The sequence below is a fragment of the Hemicordylus capensis genome, chromosome 2 (genome assembly GCF_027244095.1).
Source record: "Hemicordylus capensis ecotype Gifberg chromosome 2, rHemCap1.1.pri, whole genome shotgun sequence".
NCBI lineage: Eukaryota > Metazoa > Chordata > Lepidosauria > Squamata > Cordylidae > Hemicordylus > Hemicordylus capensis.
This window is the reverse complement of record NC_069658.1, coordinates 183,874,954-183,890,975: the sequence shown is the minus strand read 5'-3', so window position 1 is coordinate 183,890,975 and position 16,022 is coordinate 183,874,954. Positions and strand designations below refer to the sequence as shown.

Below are 16,022 nucleotides of genomic sequence, written 5' to 3'. Positions count from 1 at the left end.
TTGTTTTCGGGGGCCATTTTAAAAAAAAAATGTTTAATGGCCACCACACATGCTCAAATGGTCCCTGCGAGGCCCTAGGCCTTTTGCCAGGCCTCACAGAGGCTATCTGAGCACATGTGGCAGCCTCCAAAATGGCAACCATGCCGATCTTTGCAGGCCCAAACAGGCCCGAAAATCAGCCCGGGACAGGCTGCGGCGGTGAATTAAGAGGCCGGCAGGGGGAAGGGGGAACCTTTGCAGACACCCCCACACACCCCCACACACAACCTTTAGGAAGCCCCCCAAAGGGGCTACAGGTTATTTATATATATATATATATATATATATGTATGTATGTATGTATGTATGTATGTATGTATGTATGTCACTGTACACATATTCAGTTTGGCACTATGTAACTTCAGAGAATCTGGGCTTGTGAATACTGAGCTGAAGCTTATGACCTAGGATTGTATTCATTTGCTCTTACTTTGCTTCTTGTGATAAGTGAGTTAAATGTGATGTCTTAATAATATGGCTATTAATGGTGAGTTTCTCTTTGAATCAGTGTGAAATCCTTAGTATTAAGGCCCACTGGGAGTTTCTTGCTCTCTTGCTCTCATTTTAACTGTCTTTCTGAAAGACTAGAATATATTCCAAGCAGTGACACAATTTACTCTGCATATCCTTTAATTATTTTCAGAGTATCTGGGAAAAGTCAAATTCTCCATTTATTTTTAAAACTTATGTAATAGTGATGCTACAATGCACAGTAGAGAATTAGACAGGCACTTCTGTTTAGTTTTCCAAGTACACCTCCACATAGTATTTGGGTATTTCATGAGCCTCAACACACTGAAATTTGTAGTTTTCCAGCATTTTTTGGTCTGGCTACATCCACTGCTAAATAGTTTTTGAAATATTAACAGATTAACAAGCTTGACTTGTATTTTTCAGCTGATATTACGGTAAAGTTATCTGAAAGATGGGTGTCAGATGTTTGGACAGGGGGTGCAATTTCAGTGCTTGCCCTAGGCGCTATTTTCCCTAGATACGCCTCTGCTTTCGCTGCCATTACATACATGTTAAAATTCCAACTTTTTAGGAAAAGATAGCAATGCTTTCTGTCTCCATGCCCCACCCCACCAGCAAAGAGAGGAGCCACATCATCTGTTTCCTGCGTTTAGTGGTGAACAACTATACTGCAGAATGCACCTTCCCTATGTTGCAACAGAGTCTTGGTATGGTTCTGGTGCTAGAAGAGGGCCAAGAGCAGGAAGAATGCAAGGCCCTGCTTACAGAATAGAGGCCATTTTGCGCTCCTTCTCATCCATGCACCTGATCGAAAGGTCAACGTGCAAACTGCCTAGAATCACCCTTCGAAGTTCGCCACTCACCTGTCAGGCAATACAATGGGAGGCACTAGTCCCCGGTTGCCGCCACGCTCACCTCGTCGCCAGCCAACTGGTGCCACGCGCTGAGGTGCAAACCGCTCCTCATGTTGAGCAATGGGACCAGAGCGGGGCACAGACTCAGACTGGGAGTCGCACTCTGAGAAGACACAGAATTCCAAATGTAGCTACAGATTCATGTCACACAGGGGTTCTCAGCCTTGGGCCCCCGCATGTTGTTGGGATGACAATTCCCAACATCCCCAGCCACCACGGCCATCAGCCATGGCGGCTGCGGATGATGGGAACTGTAGTCCAAAAACATGTAGGGACCCAAGTTTGAGAACCCCTGATGTGGCAAGCATAATGATAGCTTCAGTTCCTTTCCCAATCATTAATGTCGCTGAATGTGCTTCCTTTGGCTGCCATTACATATCCCTGCTAACTGGGCAAAGAGGCACCTTTTGAACCTGTCGATTCTCTTTATTTAGCAGGGGTGGGGGGCCCTCTCCACCCCCAGCACAATGCCTCCAGTGACTGTTGCTGGTGTCTATCTTGCATTTCTTTTTAGATTGTGAGCCCTTTGGGGACAGGGAACCATCTTATTTATTTGTTATTTGTCTATGTAATACTCTTTGGAAACTTTTGTTGAAAAGCGGTATATAAATATTTGTTGCTGTTGCTGAGTAATCTGGAGAAAAGACTCAGCTGGTGAGCAAGAATCCAGCACCTCTTTGACAGCACAGAAGAAACAAGGGAATTCCTTCCTGTCTGCAGAGATGAAGGATTAACTACAGGAAGAACACGCTATACAGATGCATGCCCTTGTCAAAGGTCAAACTAGCCGTGCACTTACTTGCATTTCTAAGCAGCATGCTTAACACCATCAGAAGCACCATATTGCACTTGTGTGGGGGGACCCGATCCTGAAAGGGACTGTGGCATGAGTGGAAGCCTTTTCCCTCTCACACCTTTTTCTGTGTCAAAACATTCCCCACACATCCCACTTTGCAAATGGCCACTTTTTTGTGAGGAGGGGTGATTCTGTTAGGAAAATGGCACGAAGGAGAAACGTTAAGCTCCGCTTCTCCGTAGGCTGCTGCAGTCCTAATCAGGACCATGGCCTTTTTTGTGAAATAGGAGGCAGTTCTGGTGGTAAGCATGCCTCTTGAAAATGCCAGTCAGCACATGTCTAGTTTGATCCTAACAGAACTCAAGGATCCATCTTTCCAGTCTGAAGGCTGGCAACTTAACAACCCAACCCTTGCCCCACACACCCCACCAGCTCACTCCCTTCTGTAGCGAGATCCGATGCTCCTTTATATCTCTGGCCCAACCCTCTAGGCTGGGCAGGGGGCTGCCCAGGGCAGCAGAATCCCACAGCCTCCCAGCAAACAGGGAAATCCCTCCCCACGGCCCTTAGATCAACAGGGATGAAGTGTGAGAGCAGTGGTGCCTTTCCTCCCCAAGTTCCTTAACTGCAGCCCTTTGCCCTTGACTCCAGAGAAGTGAACAGGTCCATTAACGAGCTTATCCTTCCACTGCTGCTCCCTTGAAGAAGAAATAGCCAGAGAGCCAGCCCCATTTGCCTTGACCGCACACACTCCTCGTCCCCCAACTCACCATCTTCACTGGCTGGGGTTTCAGGGGTCCCCTCCATTTCGGGTTCTTCGGTTGCTGTCTCCAGTGGCAACACATCACTGTCATGGAAAGACAGAGAGAAAAAAAGATAAGGGCCCTATTCCAGTGCCCTTCATTGTAAGGTCCAGAGGTCAGTGGTGGCTCCCATCAACTCTAAGGATGGCCCCCTAATCGTTTACTAGGCCTGTGCAAAGCTTTGGCTGAAGCCCAATACTGTGCATAGCCCCCCTGGTGGCACCATGTGGAGACAACCCTTCTCATCGTGCAGTGCTATGCTTTGCCCAGCACCAGGGGGCTCCTTTAAGGGAGATGGAGCCCTCTTGAGCCCCTGCACCATTTCCGAAGGCGCATAGGACGTGCTAGGAAGTGTCGCCCTTACCAACACTTTCCCCACAAAGCTCTTAAGAGAGTGCTCTGTCTCTCTTTAAGGGACTGAGAAAATGGCAGGACTGTGCAGAAGTCAGCACAGTGGGGAATGGCTCGCACACTGAAGTATGTTGGCCAACGTGGTCCCCATTTGAAAAATAGTGAAGGTCACTGCCCTATTCAGATATTATGCTGGACACTTGTAGCAGGCAGGCAGGCAGCAGAGCTCATTCCACCTCCAGGGGGCTGGCCTCATGTGCCCACCTGGCTTCCTGCATGAGGAGTGGAAGGAAGGACGGAGGGAGGGTTGGAAGACACGCTGCTCCCCTTGCCTCAGCCCCAGGAAGTGGTGGCTGGAGCTCCAGCACAGGGAGCGAGCGAAGGAGGGAGCCAGAATATGGCACAGGGCTGAAGCCTCCACACTCCCAGGAAAGGTTCCGCTATACATAGTGCGGCATAGCTAGGGAATTTTTAGCCACCACTGTCTTGCTCGCAACGCACACACACCCTCCCCCCAAAACCCTTCATACCAGTATTCCTCCTCAGCCAAGGTCATAACCTTCTCATACTGGGGCCCGGGCAGCTGGCTGCTTCCAGGGAAGACGGCCTCGTGGTGCACGATCAGGCACTTCACCACCTCATTGATGTGGGGCTGCACTGACACGGCATCCTGGCCTGCAGGGACCGTCACCAGGGTGGGGCCGAAGCACACAGCTAGGTTGTGGGGGTCCATCATGTTCTCGTCACTGTACTGAGATAAGCTGAGCGGAGGAGGAGGGGATGTGTTAGAGGGGGAGGGGCCCTCCTCGCCATGGAGCGCTCTCTCCATGGAAGTCCAGTGCGCCACAGCATGGCACCCCTTGACATGGTGGTGGGGCACCACAAGGGAAGGGCACACACCTCTACCCAGAGCCCAAATACTCACTGGCTGAGGAAGGCAAAGAGGTACCGCAGAACCACTAGCACAACAGTGGGGAGCTGGGAAACAAGAGCTCGGAGGTGGGAGATGCGCTCTGCAGAAGATTCCAGCTCTGGGACGCAAAGAGATATCAGAGACAGACAGAAAATGTTAAAGGAGATTGAAATCCATGACTTAGAAAAGTTGGGAGCCAGCCTCCCTTCTCCAGAGCAAGTTCGCCCCGTTTCCCCTTTGTCAGCATGACCTCTGAGCAGTTTAACGTTATTCCTCCTTCAGTGCTTCTTCAGAGTATATCAGAATCTGTATCCCAGAACCTTGTATCCCAGAATCTGAATTCAAACTTGGTTTGCAAACCATTGCAAACTGTTGTTATGAGGGGACTGTGGTTAGTGTTAACTATGGTGAACACTGGTGTAGAGGTAACACTGAACTATGATAAACACCAACAAGGGAAGAGAGGAAGAATGAATCCTAAAGCTAGCTCCTGATTTGCAAACCATGGCTTGCAAGAAGCCAGCAATAAATTTGCACTACCAGGCCAATGAATCCAAAGTTCCCAAAACCTTTCAGAGTTAAATAAAAAATGTTTTCAACTGCTTTCTAGCTACCAGGCTTTCTCTGTGGCTGCCCCAGGGCTTTGGAATATGCTGCCTACTGAAATAAGAGTATTTCCTTCTCTGTTTGTTTTCAGGAAGAACCTCAAGACTCTCCTGTTTTCGCAGGCTTTTAATTAGAATTAATTTTTAGTAATTTTAAAAACTTGTTTTAATAACTATTTTATTCTATTGTTTTTATTGTCATGTATTTTAATTTGTGACATGTATTTTAATTTGTGACTTTTAAATATTTTAAATCTTGTACACAGCCTAGAGATGTACATATCAGGTGGTATAGAAATATGATAAATTAAACAAACAAACAAACTGCCGAGAAGCTGGCTTTGTGACCTTAAGGAAAGAAATAGAGGGTGCCCACAACCAAGAGAAGCCCTGCACCACATAGATACAATCTAGCCTCCAACAGAACTTGGAGAAAGGCTTTACCCAATCACCGTCATAAACGATTGCGGGTAGATTATAAGAACGACTACAATCACTACCTAGGGCAGGAATAGGCAACCTTGGCTCTCCAGCTGTTGTTGAATTACAACCCCCATTGTCCCCAGCCACAATTTAGGGAGAGGAGAGCTGGTCTTGTGGTAGCAAGCATGAAAGGTCCCCTTAGCTAAGCAGGGTCCACCCTGGTTGCATGCGAATGGGAGACTAGAAGTGTGAGCACTGCAAGGTATTCCCCTCAGGGGATGAAGCCGCTCTGGGAAGAGCAGAAGGTTCCAAGTTCCCTCCCTGGCAGCATCTCCAAGATAGGGCTGAGAGAGACTCCTGCCAGCAACCTTGGAGAAGCCGCTGCCAGTCTGTGAAGACAATCCTGAGCTAGATAGACCAATGGTCTGACTCAGTATATGACAGCTTCCTATGTTCCTGTGTGTGATGCTTTGCACACTCTGGCTGATTATATTAATTGGATGCATATTATTTATTGCTAACTCCCCTTTGATTTTTATGAACATTGACCATTACTTTTTTACTTTCTGTGACCCTGCGCGCGTGTGCAGAAGCCTGAAATCAGCTCATCTGCCTCTTTTCAAGGAAGGCAGGGCCGAGGAAGGGAGTCTTCCGCCTGCTTTCTCTCCGACTCCGTCCCTCCCTCCTTCCTCCTGCAATCAGTGAGTGGTGACCGTGGTGGGGCAGTGTGCCTGTCTTTTAGCAGCGGTGTGCCTGTTGCCACACCCCAGCACACCACACGCCCCAGCCAGCCCTGCCCTAGACAGCATTCCTTTCCCATAGTTTGGGAGGTGGGAGAGCTCTCGACACTGTCCTACTCTGCCACCACTCAGTAGTGGCTTTAAATGGTTTTTTAAAAAAAATAAAGGTGAAAAAGCAGGAGAAATGAAAGGACATTTCACACAGTGAGGGACAGTTGGCAACCCTATAGAAATAGCCATTTTGTTCCCTTGGGAAGGAGGGAGAAACAGATTTTAATTACTATCTTCTTTGCATAGCCCCACTTTCTTTCTCTCACCCCTTCCAGCCCCCAAACGGGCAGTTTCAATATTTACAAGCATGAAACAAAAACAAATTATTAGAGGACGCTAGTTAAAACTTCCCACTCCCTATGGGAATAGAAAAGGATATTGGGATAACTGAAAAGCTATCCATTGCTAATCACTCAGCTTTGATCAACAGGAAGCAATCCAAGATTGCTTCCTGCAAATAGGACATTTTATTTATTTACTATTATTCGATTTTTAGACCGCCCTTACAAAATAGCTCATTTTGACTAAGAGGCCCAGGAGCTTTTCCGCAAGAGGCATTTACAGCGCTTTTGCATGCTGAGCCTTGGAGAGCGTTCATATGAGGTTGGAATTTAGCCCAAATTCAGTACTGAGACAGCAAGGTACTGTTCATAAGGCAAGCAGAATTATCCAGGTTTTATCTTTATGAATGGAGCTTAACTCGGAGTATCTGTGTCCAAAAATAGTTGCACTTTCTAAAACATTGTCCTGGGATATGCCATCGTTCTGCGGAGTAGGATTCTGATGTGTGGAGAGACCCCATGGATAAAGCTTAGATCAAGATGAGCTGGAGGTGAGGCTCTGCCGCGTGTCTGCTGACATGATAGCACACTGGGAAGATCTGTTTCCTGTGCCCTGGAATCAACTTCTGTTCATTCATTTCTATTCCTCCCCACCTTTATTTTAAAAAATCATTCCTCCCTGAAAAGCCTGACTCATTTTTTTTTTAAAATCAATTTGCTGTGGAGGTCTTGTGCAAGGTTGGCACATGTCTCTATAGCCAGCTACTTGGTTTTTTTTACATTGAGGTCAATAGAAAATTGGGGGGCGGGGGGGCGGGACTTGAGTGGGAAGATCTGGCCATGGAACTCTGAAACCAAGGACAGTTGTAGCACAGGATAGTGGGATTCTGTGTATTAAGTTTGAAAGTAATGGGCCAATTAGTTGATTTTTAATAATTTTTTTTAGACAGGGAAGGTGCTTCACTTTGTTTCCCTGTCGATCCTGTGCAAGACTGCCACCCGGTGGCTGACTGCAGTCTTGTGCAAAATGAACAGAGAAATAAACAACAAAACAAATAAAATACCCTTCCTCTCTAGATTCTCTCCAGGATGATCTGTCTTCAACTTGGCCTTTCAGGTCTCGCAGTGGTACATTCATTGCTGTCGTAATCGAGTACATCCACCTTGCTGCTGGTCGTCCCTTCAACTTTCCCCAGCATTATAGACTTCTCAAGGGAGCTGGGTCTTCGCATATTGCGTCCAAAGTATGATAGTTTGAGTCTGGTCATTTGTGCCTCGAGTGAAAATTCTGGATTGATTAGTACAAGAATCCATTTGTTTGTTTTTCTGGCTGTCCATGGTATACTCGAAAGTCTTCTCCAGCACCAAAGTTCAAAAGCATCAATACCTTTTATATCTTGCTTCTTCAAAGTCCAGCTTTCGCATCCATAGAGTGTCAGGGGAAGAACCATTGTCCAAACGATTCTAATTTTTGTAGGTATAGACATGTCATGGCATATAAATATCCTTTCCAAGGCCTTCATTGTAACCCTACCAAGTGCTAGTTTGCAGCATATTTCTTGACTGATGGATCCTTTACTGTTGATGTTCGATCCTAAAAGGCAGAAGCTATCTACCACTTCATTGTCTTCATTATCAATTCTGAGACTGGTTGCTGTACCCGTTGTCATTAGTTTCATCTTCTTTACATTTAGTCATAGGTCCATTTTTTCACTGTGCTCCTTGACTTTCATTACTAGAGCTTGCAGATCATCGCATTCGCAGCTATCAGAGTGGTGTCATCAGCGTAGTGCAGGTTATTGATGTTTCTTCCTCCAACTTTAAAACCACACTCATCTTCTTCCAAATCCAGCTTCGATCAGTATATGTTCAGTATATAAGTTGAATAAATAAGGAGAAAGTATACGGCCTTGTCTTACTCCTTTGCCGATTTGGAACCAATATGTTTCACCATGTTCTGTCCTGTATATAAGTTTTTCATGAAAACAATGAGATTTTCTGGGATGCTCATTTTCCTAAGGATATTCCACAACTTGCAGTCAAAGGCTTTTCTGTAGTCAATAAAGCACATATTGACATCTTTCTAGTATTCTTTAGCTTTTTCAATTAGCCAGCGTGCATCAGCAATAAAAGAGAGCCAGTGTGGTGTAGTGGTTAGAGTGCTGGACTAGGACCGGGGAGACCCGAGTTCAAATCCCCATTCAGCCATGATACTAGTTGGGTAACTCTGGGCCAGTCACTTCTCTCTCAACCTAACCTACTTCACAGGGTTGTTGTGAGGAGAAACCTAAGGTTGTTGAAACCTGTGAGGTTGTTGTGAGGAGAAACCTAAGTATGTAGTACACCGCTCTGGGCTCCTTGGAGGAAGAGCGGGATATAAATGTAAAAATAAATAAACTAAAAATAATGTCTCTTGTTCCTCTGCCTTTTCTGAAACCAGCTTGAACATCCGGCACTCCCTTTCCACGTAGGGCTCTAATCTGTGTTGGATGATCCTGAGCATTATTTTGCTAGCATGTGAAATTAAGGATATTGTGCGATGGTTTGCGCAATCTGTTATTTCTCCTTTCTATAGTGTGGGTATGTAGATTGACCACTTCCAATCTGTTGGCCACTGTTGTTCTCCAAATTCGTTGGCATAGTTTGGTTAGAGCCTTGACTGATTCTTCTTCTGGTGCCTGCCATATTTCTGTAGCTATTCCATCAATTCCTGTAGCCTTCCAGCTTGGTAATGACTGGAGTGCTGATCTAACTTCATCTTCCCGTACTAGAGGTTCTTGAAAGTAGGGAATATTTTCCAGAGTATCTTGGATGTTGACATCCCTGCTGTACAGATTTTCAGTCTACTCCTTCCATCTCTGTTTGATCTTATCTGAATCAGTTACTATCTGTCCTTTGGCATCCCTTAACATACCAATTCGAAGTTGAAACCTCCTTCTGAGTTCAGAGATCTTTTGGAAAACTTGCCTTGTTTTTCCATGTCTATTTCCATCCTCAAGGTCTTTACAGATGTCGCTGTAGTATTGCTCCTTGTCTCTTCTGAAAAGCTTTCTGAAATTCCCTATTTAGTTCCTTCCTGAGGTCTTTATCTTGCTTGACTTTGGATTCTCCCTCTTCTTGGCAATTTCCACCATTTGTTCTGAAATCCATTTTGCTTTCTTCTGTTTCTTGGTCTTTGGCAGTCTCTTTCCACAGTCGTCCTTAACAACTTCTTTGATTTCATTCCACAGTTCCTCTGGTTCCCTATCAATGAGGTTCAGAACTTCAAAAAGGTTCCTGATGTTCTCCTTGAAAATGGTGGGTACATTCTCAAGGTCATATCGTGGAAGCTGGATAGCTTTGTTTTGCTGCTTTAGCTTGACTTGGAACTTGCACATGAGCAGTTCATGATCTGTTCCACAACTGGCCACCAGCCACGTCTGCTGTTATAACTGAGCTCTTTCACCTTCTTTCACCAATAATATAATCAATTTGATTTCTGTGTACTCCATCTGGTGACATCCATGTGTATAGGCGCTGCTTTGGTTGTTTGAAGAATGTGTTAGGGATGTGCATGGAACTGGCGGGGGATGGTTCTACAGAGGGGGGAATGCCTTTAAGGATTGGGGGGTATGCACACACACACACCCATCGCATTTCCCCCGCTGGCGCACGATTTCCAAAAAGCCTGTCAGGGTGGCAGCGTACCTCCCTGCCTCCCCGTTGACCAGATATACCCAGTAGTACTAGACGCACCTGCATGTGTGTGTGCACGATGTGTGAGATGTGTGTGCACTCCCAATGCATGCAGGCGCATCTAGTACTTCTGGGTATAGCCAGTAAACGGGGCAACGGGGTGGCAGGGAGGCACTCTGCTGCACCGATGGGCTTTTTGAGAATCATGCGCTGGCAGGGGAAATGTGGCGGTGGGGAGTGCATTCTCCCCTGCCCTTAAAGGCGGACACCCCCCGCGATCGAATCTTCGAGCCGGCCAGGGTTCGAACCTATTCAGAGGCCCGTAAAGGGGACTCCAAACAGGTTTGTGCACATCCCTAGAATGTGTTAGTAATGAAGAGATCATTGGATTGGCAGAAACTATTAAGTCATTCTCCTGCTTCATTTCTGTTTCCTAGGTCATACAGTGCGACTGTTATTTCCTCCTTACCTTTTCCAACTTTGGCATTCCAGTCTCCAACCACCAGCATCACATCTTGCTTGCATGTTCTGTCAATTTCAGACTGAACTTGAGCATAAAACTCATCAACTTCCTCTTCTTCTGCATCAGTCGTTGGGACATAGACTTGAAGAACTGTCATGTTAAAGGGTTGTCCACGAAATCTAACTGATATTAGTCGGTCATTGACCGCATTGTACCCAAATACTGCTATTGCTATATCCTTCCTGACTATGAAAGCAACACCATTCTTTCTTTGTTTTTCATGTCCCGAGTAGTAAACAGTATGATTTTCTGACTGAAAGTGTCCCATTCCAGTCCATTTTAATTCACATATCCTGTGCTAAAACTGTACCTAGTTTCAGAGCTCCATGGCCAGCCCTTCCCAACTTATTTTTTCTAATTTTCCATTGACCTTGATATTAAAAAAACTTTGTAGCTTGCTCTAGATACTGGTGCCAACCTTGCGCAAGACCCATAGCAAATTAATTTTTAAAAAGTCAAATTTTTATGATTTTTTAAAAATAGCGATGGTTTAAAAGAATGCAGGGTCTCCACCACACATGCACACATCCCTGCTCCTTCCCCTTCTGTACACTTGAATAGGAAGAATGGAGTTGATCTCTGCAACCCCACTGGCCAAAAATGGATCAGAAGGATGGCAGGGACAGCATGCAGTATCAACAGTCCCTGCTTGGAGAAAACCTAAGGAACCATAGCCAAACTTCATAAGATAAAGACATATGGACAGTCCCAACTTCACACCAAATTGCGTCTGAAAATGTTTTATTTCCGTTTATTTCCACTTTGGCTACTCTCGTCCAAAGTCATCTAATGTTAGACCACTTCCTCCTGCACTCAAGCTGGCAGTCTGGAAAGGCTCCTGGAGCCCTGACAAGCTTCAGTAGGCGTGTGCCTCTCTACACTAGTCAGGCGGGGGCTGCAACTGTGTTTTTATTGCAAAATAAATTGAGATAATCATCACAAATCAGGTCTGAAAAGATACCGGAAGTACAACACAGCAAACACTAGACTGCAACAATCTATCATCATCATCATCATCATCATCTCCTTGCATGCTCACTTGCAGGAGATTTCTATTAGCCAAAGGCAACCATTTATAAACCTGCATTATAATCACCAAATGGTTGTGTGCATTTTATTTAATATTAATTTGAGCCACTTTAAACCACTTCTGTAACCATTTAGGTTATAGCTGGTGCTTCGTTGATAAGCAACAAACATTTGTTCCATGTCTTGAGCACTTTTTGCACACATTTACAGTTGAACAACATAAATCATAATCGGTTTTATCATGTAAATTTCATTGTTGTGTAACAACTGGTTTCCCTTCTGTAATTGGAACAAAACAGTCTCCTTATTACAATTACAATTTGCACAGATGTGTACACACCCACAAACACGCGCACGCACGCACACACACACACACTTACGAGCTGTTGCTAGTAGCTCAGGGACGATATCGCTAGGAAAGAGGGGTTTCTCCAGTCCCCGGAAATACAGTTTCAATACTCCAGCTACTGAATCCAGATCATGCTGTGTATAACCACCTGCCAATGGGTCCTGACCTGGAGAAAGAGAGTAAGTCATCTCAGCATTTATTTTCTCATCCTTAGAAGCTCAGATGGTCCTCCACAAATAGCTCCCTCCACCTTTCCGAAAACAGATGAACTAAGAGACACTACGGAAGCTAAGAAAATCAGGCTACTAACCTGTAACAGTAGTTCTTCTACTGGTCTGTTGTCCATTCACACTAAGGGTGTCTGCGCATGCACAGAATGTATCTCAGAAGTTTCCAGAGCTTAAACAAACATTTGGGCAGTAACCCCACCCCCCTGGTGCCTATTTACTGTGGGTTTTAGCTCTTTCTCCCTCAGTCTCAGACCGCCGTAACCATATCTGTGAGATAATAGCTGCAGCGGGGGGTGGGGAGGGTCATGTGAATAGACAACAGACCACTAGAAGAACTATTGTTACAGGTAAGTAACCGGACTTTCTTCATAGTGGCCCGTTGTCATTCACACTAAGGTGATTAGCAAGCTACTCACCTGGATGGGTGGGGTGCAGCCAAGGTCTTATGGAAGAGCTGTCTGGAGAACTGCTGTGCCAAATTGGGAGTCCCTTTGTGGGATAGTGGTCCCCTCCAGGTAGCTGCTCTGCAGATGGTGTCTAAGGGAATGCCGTGAAAGAATGCAGTGGTGGTCAATATAGCCCCTCAAATGGTCTCTCAGGGGATGTGGTGGTGTTTTGTTGGAGAGCGAATACCCTAGTTTGACTGCAGTAGTTATCCAAGACAACAGCTGCTGTGATTAGATCCGTTTCCCTTTGGTAGGTCCAGAGAAATATATAAAGAAAGCTGTTGATGTCCTGAATTCACATGTGCAGTGGAGGTAAAAAGACAGCATCCTCTAGACATCCAGGCTGTGCCGTGCTCTTTCTTCATCAGAGGATGGAGATGGAAAGACAGGCAGGCATATATCCTGAGACACATGGTATTGAGAGATTATCTTAGGGAGGAAGGCCATATCCAGGTGGAGCAAGACCTTGTTGGTTTGGAAAGATAAATAACATGGATCTGCTTGAAGAGCTCCTAACTCTTCATGTGACATGCCAAAGTAATGGCTAGTAGGAAGGCCATCTTTACTGACAGATATCTAAGAGAGCATATTGCTAGGGGCTCGATGGGCTTCCTCTTGAGGGTGGATAACACCAACCAAGTCCTATGGTGGAGCCAACCTGGGGGTTTGATGGATACAATCAAATCAAACCTTTGAAAAACTGCTTAACAGGCAACAGGATGAAAATAGGGATCCAACCTGTGTGGGCAGCAATGGCTGTCAAATGAACTTTTAATGAAGCAATGGACACTCCCAACTTTTTAAAGGGTAATAGATAAGAAAGTATAAACTCAATCAAAACCCAAAACTTTGGAGTGATTCCTTTCAACACTGTGAAGGAGGAAAAACGTTTCCATTTTGCTTCATAAGAGGAATGTGTGGATGGCCTACAAAAGGCCCGTAGGACATCCAGGACTTCCTGGTTCCTTATTTCCTCCGAGAAATGTGCCAGGCTGTCAGGTGAAGAGATTGCACTTTTGGTAAAAGAGGCAGTAAAACTGGGGCAGTGGTCTCAGTTTGAAAGAGACCAAACACTGGGTCCTTAGACCCTTGAGTAGCTTGTGGTGTCTCAAGACCCAGGGAAGTAGTCATTCTCAGCAACATTTCCATATATGAACAGTAGTCCTCTGAGGGAGAAGTCTGTTTATCCCCATCCATCCACTGACTGAGGAGGACCGGGAGAAATCTCCATGTCCCCTTGTATGGAAGCCATCTCCTCCTCTGCCTCTGACTCATGGTCTGGTGGCGGGGTTGTCTCTTTGACAGGGGGCAGTTTCAGATGCCCTCTATTGGGGTGGGATGGGATCTGCCTTGGATTTCACTCCTTTTTCCTTAGAGATATCTTTAAGCTTTTTATTTTTATTTATTTTATTTTTGCATTTATATACCGCCTTTCGTTAAAAAGATAACCCCAAGGCGGTTTACAAAAGTTAAAAACATACAATAAAAAGCTTTGCGCTCCCAGTATCCATCTTAGATGTGGTTCTTCAGTGAAGCTGCTCTAATCATACACTCAGAATGGGCGAGTGTCTGAGGTGACTGAGACCTGGAGCAGGAATGGTTTTGGCAGAAGCTACGCACATAGTAGGCGCCACAATCAGTGTCACAGACCCTCGGTCTGAAGTACTTAGGACGATAGTACTGAGGTCTCAGTTCCACCTGTATTCCACATGTACATGTACTCCTTCCACATGTACTCCATCTGAGGTTTCTCGTAGTACTCTGGGGAATATTGCCTGTAGTGTTCCTGTCTGTAATCCAGGGATCACCTGTAATCAGGAGACTGTTGATTTCTATGTGGTCCCCTGTCTCTAGGCTGACACTTGCGATCGTGGCTCCTATGATAGGACTCAGAATGTCTCTGAGTCAAGTGGTTGTGTCTCGAGGAAGGAGTGTGGCTTGGGCTCAAACTCTAAGTTGGAACCGGGCTTGTTCAGAGTCAAATCCATGTCGGGACTGGAATTGGGGTGTAAGCCTGCGTCACCCTCCACCTCTGATGGGGATCGAGGAGGAAAGATTCCCAAGAGTGGGAGGCTGCTATTGAAACCATTTGTTTGCTGGGTTTCAGGAGCACAGGCTTGTCAGCCTTCTTTTTCTTCTTCTTCTTTTTACTTGGCTCCGTGGTTCTGTGTAGTTTTGGAATCTTGATTTTCAGCACTGAAGGGGTTACTTCCCCTTCTGAGAGTGGTTGGGATAGCCCTGCTTTTGATGTGTGGTTGGGAACAGGCAACTCATTGTCTCCTTCTGCGGAGCTGGTGCTCAACATTTATTTATTTAGTACATTTATATACCGCCCCATTAAAAAAAAAAAGTCCCTGGGTGGTTAGAACATAGTAGAAACAATATCTGTGGGCTCCAACTGCAGAGTCGCTGGGCTGGTACCTGGCTCCTTAACAGCATTGGGGGTTGTAGCGTTCTCCAGGATATAATTGGCATGCAGATCCCTTTCCCACAAAATGGCACGAAACCTGGAGGAGCGATTTGTGCGGGCCTGTCCGGTAAAGGCCTGGCAGATCTTGCAGATATCCACGCGATGTGCCTTGCCTAGATAGAAGAGGCACTCAGAATGGCAATCCAACATTGGGAGCTTGCTGGGGCAACAAAAGCACGCTTCAAAGTGACCCTAACGGCCATAGGTTACAACAAACAGATTGATAAACAAAAGGAAGAAGGAAACAAGAATAGAAAGAGTAGAAGAAATTTAATATAAGAGGAAGAGAAATATTAATCCCTCCCCCTTCCCCCCTCGAGGTCTGTCACGGGCTGTGTGAGATAGGAGGATCTCCAATGCGACTGTTGTGGCAGTCGAAAAGAGACTGAGGGAGAGAGAAGCAAAACCCACACCAGTGGGGCAGGGTTACCACCAAAATGTATGTCTAAACTCTGGAAGGTTCCCAGATACATTCTGTGCATGTGCAGTCACCCTTAGTGTAAATGACAATGAGCCACTACAAAGAACCAATGTCATCGGCAACCAAGATGATCAGGGGCCTAGGGCACCTCCTTACGAGGCAAGCCTACAACACCTGGGTTTTTTTAGTTTAGAAAAAAGACAACTGAGGGGAGACATGATAGAGGTCTATAAAATCATGCATGGTGTAGAGAAAATTGATAGAGAGAAGTTTCTCTCTCTCTCTTGCATAACACTAGAACCAGGGGTCATCCCATGAAACAGATTGCCAAGAAATTTAGGACCAACGAAAGGAAGTACTTTTTCATACACCCTATAATCAACCTACGGAATTCTCTGCCATAAGATGTGGTAACAACCAACAGCCTGGATGGCTTTAAGAGGGGTTTAGATAAATTCATGGTGGACAAGTCTATCAACAGCTACTAGC

At 45.6% G+C, this 16,022-nt stretch overlaps 1 protein-coding gene across 4 annotated transcripts in view; it reads right to left on the bottom strand.

Annotated features, from left to right (window-relative positions):
- Positions 1-16,022, bottom strand: part of ARHGAP4 (Rho GTPase activating protein 4) — a 69,417-nt gene that overhangs the window by 6,126 nt on the left and 47,269 nt on the right. For all 4 annotated transcript variants that reach the window (XR_008316344.1, XM_053296956.1, XM_053296957.1 and 1 more), the window contains 5 exons: positions 11,998-12,132; positions 4,303-4,408; positions 3,908-4,138; positions 2,994-3,070; positions 1,377-1,530 (listed from right to left, as the gene is read on the bottom strand). Coding sequence is in view for 3 of the 4 variants with exons in the window: in XM_053296956.1 (XP_053152931.1) it covers positions 1,377-1,530; positions 2,994-3,070; positions 3,908-4,138; positions 4,303-4,408; positions 11,998-12,132 (703 nt within the window). In the remaining variant the exon portion in view is untranslated. The remainder of the gene's footprint in view (positions 1-1,376; positions 1,531-2,993; positions 3,071-3,907; positions 4,139-4,302; positions 4,409-11,997; positions 12,133-16,022) is intronic.